Here is a 21,297-nt window from a genome sequence, read left to right on the forward strand (position 1 = left end):
ACACTTCAAACTCATTTTAAGTTTAGTTTGGTTTGGTATTGTATTGTATATTATATTATAGTATATTTCAATTTAGTTTATCCTCATTTTAAGTTTGGTATATTATAGTATAGTATAGTTTATCCTTTAGTATAGCTCATTTGACTTTTAGTTTGGTTTGGTATAGTGTAGTTTATTCTTACAAAAATAGTGTACTTCGAACACATTTAAAGTTTAGTTTGGTTTGGTATAGTATAGTATATTACAGTATAGTATAGTATAGTATAGTTTATCCTTTCAAAAAAGTATACTCTGAGCTCATTTGACTTTTAGTTTGGTTTGGTACAGTATAGTTAATCCTTACAAAAAAAATATACTTCAAGCTCATTTTAAGTATAGTATAGTATAGTATAGTATAGTTTACCCTTTAAAAAAATACCCCAAGCTCATTTTAAGTTCAGTATAGTATACTTTTTTGCCAAAAAGTATACTTCAAACTCATTTTAAGTTTAGTTTGGTATAGTATAGTATAGTATAGTATAGTATAGTATAGTATAGTATAGTATAGTATAGTTTACCCTTTAAAAAAATACCCCAAGCTCATTTTAAGTTCAGTATAGTATACTTTTTTGCCAAAAAGTATACTTCAAACTCAGTTTAAGTTTAGTTTGGTATAGTATGGTATAGTATTGTATAGTATAGTGTATTCTTACAAAAAAGTATACTTCAAGCTCATTTAGTTTGGTATAGTATAGTATAATATGTGACCCTGGACCACAAAACCAGTCTTAAGTCGCTGGGGTATATTTGTAGCAATAGCCAAAAATACATTGTATGGGTCAAAATTATTGATTTTTCATTTATGTCAAAAATCATTAGGAAATTAAGTAAAGATCATGTTCCATGAAGATTTTTTGTAAAATTACTACTGTAAACCTATCCAAATGTAATTTTTGATTAGTAATATGCATTAAGAACTTAATTTTGACAACTTTAAAGGTGATTTTCTCAGTATTTAGATTTTTTTGCACCCTTAGATTCCAGATTTTCAAATAGATGTATCTAGGCCAAATATTGTCCTATCCTAACAAACAATACATCAATAGAAAGCTTAATTATGAGCTTTCATATGATGTATATATCTCAGTTTTGTAAAATTTAACCTTATGACTGGTTTTGTGGTCCAGGGTCACATATAGTATCGTTTAGTTTATCCTTACAAAAATTATACTTCAAGCTCATTTTAAAATTGGTATAGTATAGTATAGTATAGTATAGTATAGTATAGATTATCCTTTCAAAAAAAAGAATACCTCAAGCTCATTTAAGTTTAGTTTGGTTTGGTATAGTATAGTTAATCCTTACAAAAAAGTATACTTAACTCATTTTAAGTTTAGTTTGGTTTGGTATAGTATGATATTACAAAAAAAGTATACTTGAGTACAGACTGTATACTAATATCCGTGTACTAGTAGTATACTTAGTATTTATACTTTTGAATACTACTTGGGACTAAATTGGCCCACTTTTTAGCTTTAAAAAGTGTACTTACAAGCATACTTAAAGTCTAACAGTAGTAAACTTTAAGTACACAACTTTTACACACAATTTCTGTACAAAAATACATTTAAAAAAATAGTATACTACTGAATAAATCTTTTTGTATGAGTAATTTAGTATAATGTACTACTGTGATAAAGCAGCATACACAATATTGTTTTAGTTTTAGATTAATTCCATTTGCAATAAAGCAGAACTATCAGTTTAGTTACATTATCTCTGCAATGAAACAGTAGCTACAAGTAGCTTGGTTTATTTTGGTCTAATCCATTGTGCAGTGAAGCAACACAATAATTTTAGTTCATTTTCTCGGTCTAAAGCAAAACAGCGCAATCGGTTTCCTTTCTCTTCTTCTGTTTGTCTCGTTCTCTCTGAAGCTGAGCATTGTTCAGTCGTTTGACAGAGGGTGTGTTCTGTGGGAATTCCCTCTGACAGTATCGATATGAAACAAATGACATCACCCTCTCTCCCTTGCTCTCTGTGTAGGCGTAGTTCCTGTTTCAAGAGTTTATGCTTAATCCTGAGACAGATGAGGACGACATGAAGAAGCCAGTCTTCTCTCTGTAAGTGTTTCTGCCGTTCACACATCCATCAGCATGAGTTCACAACTGCGCTGCTTAGACTCTCATAGATACAGGTACAGAGCTCTGTGTTGATGTGTATGTGTATGGGAGTGTGTTGTCACGAGATTAAAAGGCTCATAGCTGATCCAGATGATGTTTGTTTTTAAATGTAAAGACATGCACAGGTTTCAAAGGGTTGGTTTAAGGGTTTAGAAGATGGATATCATTAATCTAATAGAAAAACAATGGAAGATGGAAGTACAGAGAGTGTGTGTTAGTCTCTTAATTCTTAAACCAAGAGGGAAGTACACTTCATAGTGTGGCTGCTCTTGTTGTGTTTGCGTTTGCATGCACCAGGAAATATTTTTTTCTTCAGGCATTTTCCTGCTTGCATTGCATTAAGCCGTTGTTTAGAGAGATTTTGTTCCTGGTCATTGCATCTTAAAAATGCGCTCAGGTGCTTTCATAGCCGTGAACACATCAGTCTAAATGATATGATTAATGATTTCTGCCAAGCTAATGCCAGACATTCAGCTCTCCTGTTTCAGTTCACCATTCAGCCATACTGACGTTGATTTATACGTCATTTAATAATGGTGCATCCGCAAAGTCCACAGATCAGAAACACTTAATACATTTTTGCTGCAAACGATATCCTCTTTCAAGTACTCGCATACTACAAAGTAGACTTGATTATGAGGAAGTGAGATGCTGTACCATTTGCTTAGTTATAATAAACACGACCGCATGCAGCAAGAGTTGCACGCATGCATTCTTAAAAATGAAGCTTGCGAAATTGTTTCTTTTGTAGTGGGGAACCGTTTTGTGTTCTAAAAAGAACTTTTCAGTGAGCAGTTATTTCATCTCAGTGTGCAGAATGTTCCAAAGAACCGTTTTCAATTTTAGAACCTTGGGAAGATTCCATTAATGTTGAAGGTTCTTCATGGAATCGGCAATGCAAATGAAGAACACTATATATAGTGTAGATTAGTAATCTACCTCAAGCACAAGTCGATTGTTTTGCGATTTAGGCCTGATGCTGCAGTTATTTTTGTAAAAGCATTATGATTATGAAGTGAGTCATGGGAATTTTTCTTTTTTGAGGATTATGCAAATTCACATGATTGTGAGTGTTCATGTTTGGCTGTTTCTAAATTGTCGTGTTGCTTGTGTGTTTTTGACAGCTTGGCCTTGGTTGTGACCTTGCTGCTGCTAACGGTTACATCTGGCACATCTGGTAAGAATTTTGCAGAATTGCACATTTTCACCTGTTTTTAATGTGTTTCATGGCAATTTGGCTGAAAATCCAGACAACCATCCACCTATTAATGATTTGAAGAGGACTATCGATTATAATAGTGTTCTAAATGTAGAGATTGAAAGAGAAACGTTACGGGAGGATGGATAAGTTTGGATGTGGGGATGAATTATTAGAAGCCGTAGGAGGTGGGGAATATACCTCAATACCAGCTAGTTCAAAGAACAAGGAAGCAAAACTCGGACAGTAAGAAAAGGACTTATAAACCACTGAAATAAGTCATAGAGAATCACCCTGATTGAAACAAACATGCTTTTACACCCACATAATACACATGTTTAGCTATATGGGACATACCAGAGACTTATATTTAAAATAAACCCACTTCTACCCACTTCTTTACTAAAGTTTGCAGTGTGAGGACTGGTTTCTGACATATACAACACAATCTCACTAATACCATAATAGTATATGGGTCAAAGGCGTTAAGATGTCCACGTCAAAAGAAATTTACAAAAGTGATTTTATGTCTATAGAAAGCACATTAAATGTAACTAAATTGTCTACCTTTAAGGTTTAAAATTAGATTTTGGAGAAAAGGTCAAAATTTGGTTAAAATAATGTTGAAACTTCAAACAAATGTCAAAAATTCAAACAGCATGCTTATTTTGACTTGTACATATTAAAATATATAAAAGAATAAGGGAGCATATTACATTTTATTGTATTTTAAATTAGTAAAAAATCTGTCTGTAGGTCTGCATTTATTTGATCAAAAGTACATCAGAAAGAGTAATATTTTGAAATATTTTGACTATTTAATGTAACTGTTTTTTATTTGAGTATATTTTAAAATATTTATTCTTGTGATCAAAGCAAAATTTTCACCATCATTACTTCAGTCTTCAGTGTCACATGATCCTTGAGAAATCATTATAATACGCTGATTTGCTGTTCAAGAAACATTATTTATATTATTTTCAATATTTAAAACAGTTAAGTAAAAAAATTTTTTCAGGATTTCTTCATGAAGATCCAAAGATCAGCATTTATCTTAAATAAAAAGCTTACATATAAGAAATTAGAAAAAAATAATACTTTTATTGAGCAAGGATGCTTTAAATTGATCAAAAGCGATGATAAAGACATTTATAATGTTACAAAAGATTTCTATTTCAGATAAATGCTGTTCTTCAGAACTTTCTATTCATCAAAGAAACCTGAAAAAAATTCTACTCGGCTGTTTTCAGCATAATAATATTTTTTGAGCAGCAAATCAGAATATTACAATGATTTCTGAAAGATAATGTGACTTGAGTAATGATGCTAAAAATTCAGCTTTGAAATCACAGGAATAAATTAGATTTTAAAATATATTCAAATAGATAGCAGTTATTTTAAATAGTAAAAATATTTAACAATATTAGTGTTTTTGCTGTGCTTTGGATCAAATAAATGCAGGCTTAGTGAGCAGGAGAGACTTCTTATATATAAAGTAAAATATATAAAATATATACAGAATAAAAAATATAACATTAATATGTTTTTGTATACAATTTACACAGTACATGTTACTTACCATTTAGCCTAAAGTAAACCTGCCTTATAATAATTAGCTATGATGATCAATGTCAACTGAAATGCTTCTGAGATTTAAGTTGTTTCTGTCTTGTATTGTGTTTGTGTAGGTGACAACAATGTATTGATGAACATCACGGCTGTTTTGGGTGACAGCGTTACATTCAGATGTCCTTTGACCCACAGCAGTCCTGTTAAAGGCTTGTTCATACAGAAAGTTATACATGGTGATGAAGAAGATTTGTTCATCAACGGATTTTATACAGGACGCGAGATGAAAGTGTTGCCTGAGTACCTGATGAGAACCAAAATAAACAAAACAGCCCTCAGCATGCAGATGAGAAACATCTCAATCTCTGATGAAGGACTGTACCAATGTGTTGTTTTTTACAAAAATCAAAAGACTGATATCTCAGATATTCTCCTCAATGTCACAGGTATGACACAAGATACAGACAACAGGATTGGGTTGAATTCAGAATTGAAGAATCGCCTCACATTCAGTTTATTTTGAGTGTGATTTTGAATCAAATAAAAAGACAGGAAGTTGAATTCGAATTTGAATCAAAATGACAGAAAGAGGAATTTACTGGAGTGCAATTCAAAGAAATTCAACAAGATAACAGGAATTTAAACAAAAAAACAATACAGAAATAATGACATATTAATTGTGGCTGTTTATTGCCTGATATGTAGAATATATATTATATCTCAAATGATCAGATATTTCTCTAAACTAAATTTAACACTGTCAAATCAATTAACAGCCATCAGTACAAATTAATTTTAATTATTTTTGGCCACACAATATCCAGATATGTTTTTAAATTATTGTATAAAAATAATAATAAAACATTTTAAATTCATGGCGAGGAAATGACTAATTTTTGCAAATTAGTAAATATATTTTTGTAAATACTGAAAAAAAAACAGCAATGGTAATATTTGTAGCAACTGCCAAAAATACATTATATGGGTTATATTTCCTACTGTAAATATATCAAAACTTTTTAAAAACAAGTTTTGCAGCTTTCAGATGATATATAAACTCAATTTTGAAAAACTAACCCATATGACTGGCTTTGTGGTCTAGCGTCACAAATATGAAATGCGTTTAAAAAGTACGCTTTTAATTTTGTTTTACTTCCTGAATTTTGATGCACTCCATACTTAAATTCATATGAGCCATTCTTAGTTCAATTCTGAATGACACATAAACTTAATATACTCCTACAGTGTGTTTGTGTGTGTGATTAAGCCATTCTGTGAAATATCATTTGAATATGCATATGTATTTGTGTGTGAGTACATCTGTTGGTTTATTTGCGTATGTAAGTCTGCGGAGGCCGCATGTTTGTACGCATTGGAAACTCACTGCTGACTAAGGATTCTGGGATTCTTGTATTGACGTGGGTTTTGGGGAAGTGAAACACTGAAGGGGGGGACCTCTCCGGATCTCTAAAATGTCACTTATTCCACTCTTCTCTTCTTTTTACAGCTGAGTACAGCATTCCCACAGTCAAGAAACACTGCAGTGAACATAATCGTAGTGAAGGTGGCGCGGGGACGAGATGTCGGTTAAGTTGCTCAGCGGTGGGCGGATACCCACAGAGCACCGCCACATGGCCGGGGCTAAATCCAAGTCTCACAAACGTTGTTTACAATTGGAGTTCAGTAGATAACGACTTCAAAACATGGACGGTCAATCAAACCATCATATTCAACTGCGACCAACCAACCAATGTCAGCTGTAAAATAGGGGGCGCTGTTTCCCACACCATCACCATATGTAAGTGTGTTGATGAATGTGACTCCATAACTTTAAATTTGTAATTGCCACATGTCCAAAAAGCATCGAAAAGGTAGTTTATATGCATTTGAACTGACTGAATTTGAAGCTCATGAATATTAATTAGGTTACACCTAAGTAATATCAGGGTGAATATATAATGTCAGAATAATGTTCAAAAGCGAGGGACCCAATGCTAAAATTTAAAAGACATCTATAAATTTTCATGCATAAACGATCTAATTTATACTAATTTTAATATTAGAATTGAAGTAGTGTAATATGTACTATAACAATTTAAACTATAACAATACTGTTGCATGTATTTTTGTTACCAAGTTTTTATTGTTTACTTACTTATTTTGAATTGGTTTTATATCATTGTTATTTTTTGTTATTCATTTTAAGGGGAGACACTGCAGGCAAAAACGCTGTTTTTTTTCGTGCACCTACACTTTAAAAAGTGTTCACCAGTTTCAACTTAAAAACTTAAGTTTAGCAGCTGCATTAAAATTTTAAGTTAAATTACTTTACAAGTACAAGTCATTTCAACTCATTCATTAAATCAACTTAAAATTCATTTTAACTCATTTTATTGTCGTGAGTTGAAATTAATAATAATTTGAGCTGCTGAACTTACGTTTTTAAGTTGAAACTGGTACAAACTTTTTACAGTGTATCAAGTTTGAGATTTTGGGCTTTTTGCTTTTTCATAACGTGTTTTTTCAGACTAGTGAAATGAAAACATCTAAAAAAAACACTGTTAAGTGTTTCTTTTATAGTACTTTATCTATTTGTGTCAATAGATTTCAATTACAATGCATATTTTTAAAGGCCGTTTTCTCAAAATGAGTTTTCCTCCTACACCGAACCATAAATCTCCACTTCAGTAGCACTTACACACACCAAACTTTAGAAACATTTATTTAAACATTTTTATTCCTGTTCATATCCTGAAGGTTTTTACAGAGGGATTTGTTTATATATAATTTGCTTGAAAAATTAAATATTCCGAAAATTGTAAAAAATAGTGTTTCCTGTCTGTTCTACATTTTTTTTCTCAATTATGGAGTGACAAAATGAGACACCCAAAATTCCCTAAAAATTTTTGATTCTAATATGTCAAAAAAATAAACAAGAATTTTGAAACTGACTTCATCCAGTGTTTAGATTTTTTTACTAGAAAGGTATGCAAATTAGCTCATATTTCATTAAATAAGGGCTCATTTGCATATTTAAATGTAACATTTTCGAAAACTTGTAATACAAAAAATTTCGCAATTATCAATGTAGTCAATCAACAGGGTAAGCAAAGTGATAACTATTAGTTATTTTTTTTACCCTATTCACCTGCAGTGTCTCACCTTAAACAAATTTAAGTTTTTTAAAATTATTTATTTAAATCTAATTTATTTATTTGAACTTTTTCTACATTGTTTTTTTAAACTTTTCCCATTTTTGTTGTCTTGCAGGTGGAACAGAAACTTTCCCATTAAGGGTGATCGCAGCTATTGCTTTCGTGCTTGTCTTTGTCCTGTTACTCATTATTTTTGTTGTGGTGATGAAGTGCTGCTGTAGAAGACCTTCAAACTTAGGTACACAAGAACACACACACACACACACACACACTGATTTATAAGGAGACAACACTCTACTACTATATTATACCAGTAATCCCTCAAATAGTCATCAAATATCTGAACATGCTTTGCATTTCTCTCTTCCACAGAGGGTCGAGTGAATGGTGCTGAGGTTGTTCCTTTAGCGTAGGTATCTTCTCACTGCATTCTCATATCACCAAAGCAATAGTTCACCCAAAAAGGACTTTACATTTATTTTCATCTTCTTTCAGATCTGTATGCGAAATATGGCAAGAATATACGAATCTCTGTTTTCCATGTAACTATAAGGAACATGTTCTGAAGCTAAAAAAGCACCATTGAAATTTTCAATTTCAGGATATTTACAGTTCAGTAAATATGCATTGATATATATGAATATATTGAAATAAAATAGACATTAACAGAAAGAATTAAACATTTTATTTCAGCTAGTTTTCATTTAGTTTAATTTGATGTAATAAAATATAGACATAGAATGAAAATGTAAAAAAAAATAGACATGTTAAAACAATGTGACCAATGTACCACAAAACCAGTCATAAGGGCTTAATTTTTTTTAAAAATTGAGATTTATACATTATGTGAAAGCTGTATAAATAAACTTTAAGTATATAGTTTGTTAGGATAGGGCAATATTTTGCCGAGATAAAACTATTTAAAAATCTAGATTCTTAGGGTGCAAAAAAACTAAATATTGGAAAAATCGCCTTTAAAGTTGTCCAAATGAAGTTCTTAGCAATGCATATTACTATTTAAAAATTACGTTTTAATATTTTTAAGGTAGTAGATGTACAAAATATCTTCATGGAACATAATCTTTACTTAATGCCCTAATGAATTTTCGGCATGAAAGAAAAATGTATAATTTTGACCCATACAATGTATTGTTGGCTATTGCAACAAATATACCCCTGCAACGTATGACTGGTTTTGTGGTCCAGGATCACGTATAAATCACAAAAACACAGAAATTGACTCAAATTTTAATCAAAATGTGAATAACAACTAAATTTAAAAACAAAAACTGACTTGAAGTATTAATGAAAACTGGCCCGTACAACTATATTCCACATCTTCTGAAATCATTTGATAACTTTGTATCAGATGCAGATGGAAATTTAACTTATTCACAAAAAATTTTGACATTGTTTTTAGATTGTAAATAGCGACTGGGATATTCGAATTTGTGATTAAAAGTCATTAAAAAAAATATTTTTATTTTTGGGTGAACTATCAATTTCATACACAAGTGATTTCATGTACCATTGATGCCAAGAATAACCAGTGGAATTCCTGTATTTCTAACTAGCGACTGCCATTCACAGCTTCAGAACGTGACGACGAAACCCTGAGGAGATGCGTCAAGATTTTCGCCGTTCTGTCCAGCGGAAGTGCATCGGCACCCAGCGCTCTGACTACAGACGGACATAATAGGGCAGAGTGTCCAGCTGAACGTTGTGACTTCAAAGCAGCTTCACTTCAGTATTGAAGCAGGCCCTGATGGACGCTTTCACAGAGCAATGCTGGCACATTTGAACAAGCTTTTGAGAACGTTCCCTTCCTTTCCTCAGTCATTCATTCATTTGGAAGAGCACATTTCCTCAGCATCCTAAAGATTCTTGAAGAGACATTTTAGGTTTATGTTGTTGGAAGAGGAGCTTATAACGGTGCTTAATAAAAGATTCAAAGATGGATGGCTAAAATTGCTTGCAATCCTGTATCGTGTTTCAAACTGTGCCACTTTAGTCCAAGGAGTGGGAATTCAAAAGTTCAGTCTTTTTTTTTTTTCTGAACTGACTAAATATTCTGATTTGGGCCAGTTGTATGGTTGATAAAATAACAATAAAAGACAGTTTTGACGACTGTTGTCTATGTTCATTGAAGAATATAATGTTGAAATGGTCTTACACTGGCACATTTCATTTGCTTCTAGAAGCTGATGTGTTTGAAGCTTTATTTTTTAAAGCCAGTTCTCAGACGAGCTAAAGATACATAATAGAAAAAAAAAAAAAAATCAAATACTGTTACAAGATTTTGCTGGTCATTCCCACAAATGCAATGTGTACCGTCGCATTATCTGTCTTGTTCATGTGTACAAAACTGTTTTATTTTTCTACACCACCACAATGATATTTACTGACATTTTGAGTTTTTATTTTTTGTAAAACTGTTCTCAAGGTGACAGTAGTAGGATATTTAATTTTCAATTAAAATGAAATCTGTTTCCGTGTGGAAATATGCACTTTGCTTTCTGACTGCTTGAAACGACTCTTACTGTAATTTATGACTAAATTATTCTGTGTATTTCTTAAAAAAGATGAAATAAAAACTAAATAAAAATCAATGATGTCAATCATTCTTTCCTCGGACTTTCTAATTAGCATCTCAAACTAAAGATGTTACATAGCTTTTCAGTGCCATTTCTTGATTATGACCATGTTTAGTTTATTTAATTAGACTTCCAATTAGATTTGGTAACTTGACATTCGAAAAGACAACTGTTCAAAGTCTAAAATCGGCTATACTTAGGTTTGGTTATAGGCTACATAAGTTAGCATATCGCTTATATTTTTTATAAAATTTCTTGTGCGCATGCGTCGAGCATTGGTATTTGCGCGCTATAAAATGGAGTATGACAACGTACGCGTAAAAATTACCATCGGTTTAGTAATGTAAATAGTTCACGTTCAGAAGTTTGTGTAATTAGTTTTAACCAGTAGGAGAAGTTCACGTTTAGTTAACAGAAAAAAGTCCATCAGTAGTCCTCGTTTGTTAGCTAAGTTAGCAGTTAGCGTTGGTTGAGTTGACGCTAGTTTGTTTGGTCCTGAGTTCCACAACATTTCCACATCCTTTCTGTAAGTAACAGTTACATCTACAAAACGTTGTAGATGTAAGCTAGTGGAGTTTGCTAACTCCACAGAAACGTGTTGTAGAAGCTGTTTTCAATATGTTTTTGGTTAAGTCTTGATAGGAGTTCAAACTCTAATAAGCTCTCTATATTTATATTTAGATCAGTTACAGTAGGTCGTATTAGACTTTATAACCATAAATTGTTGGTTGTTAGATGGTTAAACTATCCCTGGTGAAAAAAACAGCTAAAACCAGCCTAGGCTGGTTGGCTGGTTTTAGCTGGTCAACCAGCCTGGTTTTAGCTGGTCATAGCTGGTCGTCAGGCTGGTTTTAGAGGGGTTTTGGCCATTTTTCCAGCCTGGCCAGGCTGGTCAGGTTGGTCTTAGCTGGTCAGGCTGGAAAACCACCAGCTTGGCCAGGCTGGGAGACCAGCTAAAACCAGCTACTTCCAGCTTAAACCAGCTAAAACCAGCCAACCAGCCTAGGCTGGTTTTAGCTGTTTTTTTCAGCAGGGATGTACTGAACACTTTTTACGATATAAGAAATATGTTTACCTTTGAATTTATACATTTTTTTACTGCCAAGTGCCAAAAATCAAACTTGAATGAGGGCGTTTCTAGTATATATCCATCTATATAATAATCTGATCAAATGAAGAAATGCTTCAATCTTGTGTATTCCCCTCTATTTTTCCCCCCACAAGAAAAGTGGAAATGATGGCCCAAATTAAAGGTCATCACGGGCCAGTTTGGGAATCTTTGCTGTGATGGACACAATCAAGTCCCACTTTTTCTTTTGTTTCACATTATGACAGTCAATGGGTTGCAAGTGCCACTTCTTGTTGCTTATTTCAAAAGTAGCATTTGGATAATTCTATGGAAAGGTCAAATTTTCTGTCCCTAGCCTTTACGGAAATATTACACTTGAAAAACACTTTAGGGTTACATTTCTTTATATTTTAAAGTACACCAATGTGTTATTTAAACAGTTAAACCTTCTTGAGCAATCAATGCAATATTTGTTTTATTAATTAAATACTGCTCGTCCTCCCTATAGCCATGTACATTGGGAAAGTACTTTATTTTGAAGTCAAAATGTTTTTTTTTCTACCATTAAAAATACAAAAATGTATTTATAACTATCAAATATATGATATAAATGCTGAAAACAAAATGTTGAAAAAATATTATAAAATATACAATGAAAATAGTGGTCCCTGGAGTTTTATTTAAGTTAAATCTTTTATTTTAAAATAAAATAATACCGCTGTCAACACTTGACTTCCTCCTTCCTATTTTTTAATAATCTATGAAGAAAGGCCACTGTCCCTTTTCAGTTTTCAGAAAATTTCTCATTTATCTCTTGATTTCATATGAAGTTAGTTGAGGTCACTGGTGTTACCTACTTTAGTGTTAGGGAGTTCAAAAAACTATACAAATGAATTAAACGACTTAATTTAGTGAGAATACCATGATTGACAACATGTGGTTTAATACCTCGCAGCACTGATTTTGTAAAATCAAATTTTCATGAAAACTGTCACTGGTGTTATACTGTGTTTATTTTCTGTCACATGAAATAAAACATAATCTCCTTATTTCTTGTATTTTTCATAAAAACCTTTAATATTGCCAAAGAATTAAGGTAACACCAGTGACCAAAAATGGTACATATGGTCATTAAATAAATGTACAAAAAAAACATTAAGCTCTCATTTATATGTATTCATAGTTAATCTAATAATGTGGCCTATGTTTAAATGTTAGAAAAATAAAGTGGACATCTCTGTAGAATGACCCATTTACTGTTATTAAAGCACATTTTCTGGAAGTTACGCATTAAACCATCAGACAACTATCACCACAACTGTTAAGTGTCTTAAAATGTTACCATTTTGCTGTTTAATTTATAAAAACATAAGTTTAAAACCAAAATGCAATGCAAATCTAAAAATAATTTAAATTATATTTCACTGCAAAAGTCTGTTCTTCTCAGTAGTGCTTCAAATGACCAGTAGGGAGCAGCATTATATTAAAAAATGGCTGATGTGACTTCAATCATAAAAACGGGTATTTATTTTAAACTGGCCATATGCAACTGTTTTGGAACATTAAATGTGGTCATTTAAAATTCCCGTATTGATAGTGTATATCTATGTTTAGTTTGGTGGGTTACTCAGCATATTAAAGCATTTCAAGACAAACCACCATGAAAAACCTAAAACCGTCTGACATTGTCTTACAAGAAACCCTGAGCCGGGTGTGGTGACCCCGAGGGGGAAAGTTGGACCGGTGGATAAATCTTTGTCCAAATGATTTCTGGGTGGAGGAATTTAAAAAAACGATAAAAAAAGAGTCAAGCCTCTAATTCTGCGAACAGAGATTTGCTACTTAATGCCCAAAACAATCCTTTAATTCCTGGTCACACAGTGCAGATTTACTGCAGTCACAAGGCATCTGAAGTAGTTTTATTACTCTGTAAACAAAAGATGCACATGGAGTCAGGAATTGATTTTCAAAGTTTTAATTTTCATTTGATACAAAAGCATTCTTAAATAAATTCATTTTTGTTCAGTTTCTTAGTTTTTACAAAGATAAATTAGCATTTCATAACACAAAAATAACATATTACAACTACAAACATCCGTTTATGTACAAATCGATCCAGAAGTCCTTCATGAAATCCAGGACTGTACCACCTGCATGTGAGTTTCTGAGGCACTTTTTAAAAGGCTTAAGAGTTTATCATCGGTCAATACATTCATCGACCCTACGGGAGGCCCGTACGGCACGGTCAGTGATTGTCACGTGTCATATTCAGAGTGAATGTGTGTCTGACAGCGCAAAAAAAAAACAAAGTCCAATCATAGCTTTGTCATATCAAAAATAGACAATAACTAAATAGTGAAGGAAATCTCTGCACAATAACTTATAACACGTTCACGTTTTGAGTTTTTGACCTGTAAAACCATTCACGGATACTCGTAACAGTTAGCACACTTACATTTTGCATTTCCAACACAACGTGAACGTAGCATTAACAAGTCTCGTAAGCATTCCGGCAGCTGTGACGTGTTGCGAGGTAAACGGCGCTGATCGCTGAGGAGTAAAGAACTACGTTTCCCAGAATCGGCTGAGTAGCTCGTCCACAAAAACGAAGGCACTTCAGTGAGAGTTTGACGTAGTGCATATTTACACGGAAAAACTGCTGCACCATGACCGTCCAGTGTAAGATCATCTTAAGAACATTTTGCGTAAAGTGAACGAACGATAGTGCTACATAGGCATGGGCGCCTCCGTGTCTTTATCACACAACCGTCTCGTTGCCTTTGCCCGGTTTGACCCAGCCGTTGGCGGTCCGTTTGACGCGGTTGTTTCGGCCAGTGTGCACAAGTCTGTGAGAACATCGCTGCCATGTATGAAGCGTTTTGGCGGACCAAACCCACATTCCTGATGTGATTCCCACCAGCAGAGACATAAAAATCCGCAGCATCTCCGCCGCCATATACGAATCCCGTGCCGACTGACAAAAGTCAGCCCAGTTTGAGATTTCGTAGAAGTAGCACGCAATGACGCAAGTGGCCGGCACCGTATAGAGTACTGAAAAAACACCAATTTTAACCATCAGCCGCTCTAGCTTGTCCGTCTTCGTCCCGTCCTTTTGCAAATTCGAGCGGATCTTAAAAAGCGCAACCAAGCCGGCGGCAATGAACAGCGTCCCGATTACCAAGTACGTAAATAGCGGAGCGACTACGAACCCTGTGAGTGCGTCTAGGTTCTGGTTGCCCACGTAGCACATCCCAGAGAGGTCGTCAGCGTCCACCAGCCGCATGATGAGGATGACGATGGTCTTGACGGCGGGAATGGCCCAAGCTGCGATGTGGAAGTACGAACTATGCATTTCGATGGCTTCATGACCCCACTTTAATCCGGCCGCCAGGAACCATGTGAGCGTAAGGATCACCCACCAGATTGAGCTCGCCATGCCGAAGAAATACGTAAGGAGGAAGACGATGGCACAGCCTGTGTTTTTCAACCCCTCGCGCACTAGCACGGGTACAGCTGCTTCTTCCAGGTCGCAGGAGATGCGCTCGCGCCCAACGGTTAGCCGTACAATGTAGGCCACGCTGTAAATATTGCAGCACATGCTGAGAAAAATAATAGGTCGCTCTGGGTAGGAAAACCGTGAGGAGTCCACTAGGAAGGTCAAGACGGTGAACGTAGTGGAGATGAAGCAGAGAACAGCCCACACTGCCATCCACACGTCGGTAAAGACTTTAGCCTGTCGCCGGTACAATCCCGTGTCGTATCCACACTGAAGCGAGCAGCTGCCTCTGCGCTTCACCCATGCATACTGCTCCACGCCGGCGCCCAACGCCATGCACTCTTCCTCCTGTGGCGGCATTGGCCGCATGGCGTGTAACGGCGGGTCCTCGTCGCCTGGACCCTCCATGCACATGTGGTTCTGGTCGTTGGTCGGTGGGAACAGGCTGCAGTTCAGGAGCTCGGGCCATACAAAACCAAACTCCTGCAGGACCGGAAGACACTTCCTCTTTACAGACATGCACATGCTTCCACACGGGCCGATCGGGATGGGAACCTTCTCCGTGCACATGGGAACGTAGACGGAGCATAGGAAGAACTGCAAGAAAGCGAAGCCGGGGAGAGAATTAGATGTTTGCAGACACTTGAAACGTTTCTTGGAAAGTCAGGAGAGCATATAAATCCTTATAAGCAGCTCAAATCTGAGACATGCACGAATTTGTGCTTGTTTTCTAGAAATACTAGCTAAATGAGAAGAACATTGTGCCTTCATAGACATGCAACACATGCCATCTGCAGTTGCATGCTTTCAGAAGCTCTACCGGAGATAAATATAGCTTTGTCGCATCATATGTGTGCAGCATCAAATGTGTTTTCTAGAATTGCATGTTTTCAAAAGCTCTAAATATGAAAAAACATTAATTTGTCGCATGTGTGCAGACAACGTGTTGCATTTCTAATTTGCACAAACTTTTGCTTTTGAAATGTGTTTTTCAAAGCTGTTAAGGGGAAAAGACATTGGTTTGTTGTATTATATATGTGCAGATGACATGTTGCATGTCCAAGCGTCACAAATTTGTGCTTTTCAAATGTGTCGTTTTTAGTATTGCACATTTTCTGAGGCTGTAAAGGAGAAAAAAACACTGGTTTGTCACATATGTGTGCAGATGGCATGTGCTGCATGTCTGCTTTTTAAATGTGTTTTTCGTATTGCACATTTTCTGAGGCTGTAAAGGAGAAAAAACACTGGTTGGTCACATATGTGTGCAGATGGCTGCATTTCTGAATGGCACAAATTTGGGCTTTTCAACTTTTTCAAGCTTTGCATGTTCTCTGAAGCTCTAAAGGATAAGAAAACATTGGTTTGTTGCATTATATGTGTGCAGATGGCATGTGCTGCATGACTAAATGGCACAGATTTGGGCTTTTTTACTTTTAAGTATAGCATGTTTTCTGAAGCTCTAAATGAGAAGAAAACATTGCATTATATATGTGCACATGACATGTTGCATGTCATCATGGCACAAATTTGAGCTTTTCAACTTATTTTCTAGTATAGCATATTTTCTGAAGCTCTAAAGAAGAAGAAAACATCACTTTGTTGCATTATATGTGTGCAGATGGCATGTGTTGCATGTCTGAATGGCACAAATTTGGGCATTTCAACTTTTTCAAGTATTGCATGTTCTCCGAAGCTCTAAAGGAGAAGAAAACATTGGTTTGTTGCATTATATCTGTGCAGTTGACATGTTGCATGGGACAAATTTGGCCTTTTCAACTTTGTTTTCCAGCATAGCATGTTTTCTGAAGCACTAACTAAGAAGAAAACATTGGTTTGTTGCATTATACTTGTGCATGTGTTGCATGTCTGTTGCAAGTGGCAAATAATTCAAAGTTTTGTCTATTATGGGTTTCCCTGCTGTGTGCACGAGTAGGGAAATTCTGCGGTGCAGGACTGAACTCATAAGAGGAAGCTACAGACTTTCACTGTGGTCACATACACTTTTAAGAAATCAGCAATTGTGGACTGCAAAACATGCATCAGTGTGCCATATTCCTATCCAAAAGCAGCTTTGGGCAGTCACAGAAGTGCTCTCACTTTTAAGATGTTTGTGATAACCGGGCAGCATCTAAAGCGGCTTTAATCACGAGATTCTCCAGCAAACACACATGGGAATCTGAGTGGGAGGTTCTTCTCCACGCTGAATCAATAAAACAACAACTGCCTCTGTCTTCGATGCTCACACACACACACACACACACACACACACACACACACACACACACACACACACACACACACACACATAGGAGGACTTCATACTGTCCTCAAATTAATCGACTTAGAATTATCCCTATTAAGATACATCATACATTTATGCTCTTACAGAAGGCTTCTAGTATGTTAAGAGATCATTTGATCCGTTTATGAACACCTTTCACTAATGCAGACCAGCACAAGTTCGTTTTAAGATTTTTATGCTATTTATGAGGATAATTCCAGGAATTTGGTCGTCACAAGTATAATGAGACAAACACACTGTGTGTGTAGAGCCAAAATACAGTCTATGATTGTGTGTGTGTGTGTGTGTGTGTGTGTGTGCAGCCCCTGGGAAAGTCTTGTGTCTGTGTGTGCATTTGTGTGTGTGTAAATTCTGGGTAAAGTTCCAAATCGGTATTACTTGTGGCATGATTTTTTTTTTCACATTATTGTTTGTAAACATGACTGGCACCTTAATAATAATAATGATGCTGTTATTGTCTTAAGCATATATGTTAATATTAATACAAATATCAAACTTTGTCACAATAATATGAATAATAATAATATTAAAATATTTTATACATGGGTCAAAGACGAAAAACGTTCTAAGCATAAAAGCTATAAGTGTAATACTGCTTTAAGTTGTTTTTTTTAATATTAAAAAGTTTTCTGTTTAACTTAATTGCATTTTTGTTTTGGTTTTTCTGAGCAAAAAATAAATATCATGCATTTTCCCCTGATTTACATACGACTCATGACCCACTAAAATGTCATTTGGTGTAACAATCTTGTCACGCATATTTACAACAAAAATCAATTTATGACATTTAAAAGATGAATTACTTTCACCCCAAATACTAATTAGTTGTAATTTTACTTTTTTTTTTAATTTGCCCATTTGTCAGTAAGAATTTTGTACTCATTTAAAATACAATAAAATGTAATATGCTTCCTTATTCTTTTATATATTTTAACATGTACAAGTCAAAATAAGCATGTTGTTTGAATTTTTACACAAATATTGTTACACTGAATGACAATGTAACATTATTTCAACCAAATTCTGACATTTTATTTTCCAAAAACATATTTGAAACCTTAAAAGTAGACACTTACTTACATTTTAAGTGTACTTTCTATGGACATAAAATTACTTTTGACGTGGACATCTTATCATCTTTGACCCATATTTTATATATATTTTTTCATATTATTTTGTCATTTATGCTTTATCATTAGATTATTAATATTTTTCATTATAAATAATCATCATCTGAGTTTCTATGAATTGTTTTATTATAAATATAATTATTTTTTAATAATAATGTTATTGTTTTTATTATGTTGTTGCTTTCATATCATGTCAAGGTGTAAAAATTAAGTACAGTCTAATGTGTACACTACCGTTAAAAAGTTTAGGGTCAGTAAGACTTGTAATAGTCTCTTAAGAAGTCTCTTAAGCTCATCAAGGCTGCATTTATTTGATTAAAAATACAGAAAAAAAACAGTTATATTGCAAAATGTTTTTACAATATAAAATAATGTTTTTTATTTTAACATATATTAAAATAGAATTTATTACTGTGATGAAAAGCTGAATTTTTATCAGATGTTACTCCAGTCTTAAGTGTCACATGATCCTTCAGAAATCATTCTAATATGCTGATTTATTATTATAATGATCAATGTTGGATAATATCAACAGTTGTGCTGCCAACTATTTTTTGAAACCTGTGATTTTTTTTTTTTCAGGATTCTTTCATGAATAACAAGTTTAAAAAGTACAGTGTTTATTCAAAATATAAATATTTTATAACAATGTAAATGATTTATTATTAACTTTTAATAAACTTTTAATTATTAACTTAATACATCCTTGGTGAATAAAAGTATTAATTTCTTTAAAAAAAAAATGTACTGACCCCAAACTTTTGAACAGTAGTGTATGTGTGTGTGTAATGTGTATGTGAGTGAGTGTAGGGTCTGGTTACTGTGTGTGTGTGTTGTAAAGTCTCACCTTCAGCTGGCTTGAGCAGCCGTACTGTATCAACGGTGTAAAAGTGGTCAGTTGCAGTTCGGCGTCGGACTGCAGCACGTTTCCCACCAGGTTCGGCATCTTTGTCACATTGTATCCGAGATCCTGACACATGGAGATGCGGATCGGGTCGCAGGTCATCTCCTCCTCGTCCCCGAACGCGTGTGCGAGCCCAAATACGAGCGCCAGCAGCGCGATCCCGCAGCCGAACCGAGCCATGACGCTATCGGCAATCCGCTTGATAAAATCCCTCCGAATCACGGGAGCGCGGAATTCCAGAACGAGCTCACCGGAGTTCAGACGCGCCTGGCCAAAACTTTCTCACAGTCCTGTGCCAGAGCGGAGGGGAGGGAGCGAGCGAGTCCGTTCAAGTGTGAAACGGCACCGTGTTCCGTTAGTCCCGGTTCGGAATAAACCTAACGAGCTTCCTTAGAGCCCGTGTCTACAAGTAACAATCCTTATCGGGATAGTCCGTGGCTTCTGAGTGCTCCGGTGTGTCCGTGGCGCAGTCGCGCGGGTTCTGCCCGGTTGAGGTCTAGACGGAGACGGGACAGCTGCCCCAGGACCCGCGTCAGCCAATCAGAGCGTTAGTTGGAGAATGGGGGCGGGGTTTAGAGTAGCCATAATAACATCACACAATAAAACACAAAGTGAGACGGGCTTCTTTTTTTCATCTTTATCACTTAGATTAAACGGTTTTTTTAAATTACTTTTAGTGTTTTTATTAGTTATTTTTAAATCAAATATTTATTTAACTTTGATGATAACTTTTTAATCACCAACAGTGCTATATACACTACTAGTCAAAGGTTTTTGGACAGTAAGATTTTTAATGTTTTTTTTTTTTTTTTTTAAAGTCTCTTCTTGGATTTGATCCAAAGTATAGCTGAAATATTTTTACTATTTAAAATAACTGTTCTCTACTTGAGTATATTTCAAAATATAATTTATTTCTGTGATTTCAAAACTGAATTTTCAGCATAATTACTTCAGTCTTCAGTGTCACATGATCCTTCAGAAATCATTCTAATATTCTGATTTTCCGCTCAAAAACATTTATTATTATTATGTTAAAAACAACTGAATGTATATATTTTTTTCAGGATTCTTTGATGAATAGACAACATTTATCTGAAATAGAAATCTTTTGTAACATTATAAATGTCTTTATCATCACTTTTGATCAATTTAAAGCATTCTTGCTAAATAAAGCATTTCTATAATTGGTTTATATCATCAAAGAATCCTGGGAAAAAATGTAATCAACTGTTTTATCAAATCAGCATATTATAATAATTTCTCAAGGATCATGTGACTCTGAAGACTAGTAATGATCCTGAAAATTCAGTTTTGATCACAGGAATAAATCACATGCGAATATATATTAAAATACAAGGCAGTTATTTTAAATAGTAAAAATATTTCAGAATTTTACTGCTTTTTGCTGTATTTTGGATCAAATAAATGCAGGCTTGGTGAGCAGAAAAGAATTCTTTGAAAAAAAAACATTAAAAATCATACAGTTCAAAAACTTTTGACTGGTAGTGTATGTATGAATGTACATGATGTTAAAAGTTATTATAAAGTCTTATTTAGAATTATAAGCAACAATCCATGATAGTATCTTAAATTTTAACAAAGATTTAGTTTTCCATGAGCAGGTACACTCTTAAAAATAAAGGTGCTTCACGATGCCATAGAACCTTTTTGGTCTAAATGGTTCCATAAGGAACCTTTAACATCTGAAGAACCTTTCT

The 21,297-nt window shown here is 34.5% G+C and overlaps 2 protein-coding genes and 1 long non-coding RNA gene across 3 annotated transcripts in view; 2 read left to right on the forward strand and 1 right to left on the reverse strand.

Annotated features, from left to right (window-relative positions):
• Window positions 1-10,693, forward strand: part of LOC141284971 (T-lymphocyte activation antigen CD80) — a 29,497-nt gene extending 18,804 nt beyond the window's left edge. Inside the window, exons 4-7 of the mRNA XM_073818003.1 lie at window positions 6,437-6,727; window positions 8,200-8,322; window positions 8,457-8,493; window positions 9,659-10,693. Coding sequence (XP_073674104.1) covers window positions 6,437-6,727; window positions 8,200-8,322; window positions 8,457-8,493; window positions 9,659-9,701 — 494 coding nt within the window. The 3' untranslated portion in view covers window positions 9,702-10,693. The remainder of the gene's footprint in view (window positions 1-6,436; window positions 6,728-8,199; window positions 8,323-8,456; window positions 8,494-9,658) is intronic.
• On the forward strand, window positions 2,022-5,180 carry LOC141284972 (uncharacterized). The gene is made up of 3 exons (XR_012338522.1): window positions 2,022-2,102; window positions 3,287-3,339; window positions 5,049-5,180. It is a non-coding gene; the product is annotated as an uncharacterized lncRNA (long non-coding RNA).
• A 3,013-nt stretch (window positions 10,694-13,706) lies between the features above and the next one.
• Window positions 13,707-20,041, reverse strand: fzd4 (frizzled class receptor 4). Its single transcript, XM_073817543.1, has 2 exons — window positions 19,523-20,041; window positions 13,707-15,840 (listed from the first exon to the last, which is right to left on the reverse strand). Exons 1-2 carry the CDS (start codon window positions 19,757-19,759, stop codon window positions 14,506-14,508), a joined length of 1,572 nt encoding a protein of 523 aa, XP_073673644.1. The 5' UTR covers window positions 19,760-20,041; the 3' UTR covers window positions 13,707-14,505.
• Window positions 20,042-21,297: the final 1,256 nt, after the last annotated feature.

The sequence above is a fragment of the Garra rufa genome, chromosome 14 (assembly GCF_049309525.1).
Source record: "Garra rufa chromosome 14, GarRuf1.0, whole genome shotgun sequence".
Classification (NCBI taxonomy): domain Eukaryota; kingdom Metazoa; phylum Chordata; class Actinopteri; order Cypriniformes; family Cyprinidae; genus Garra; species Garra rufa.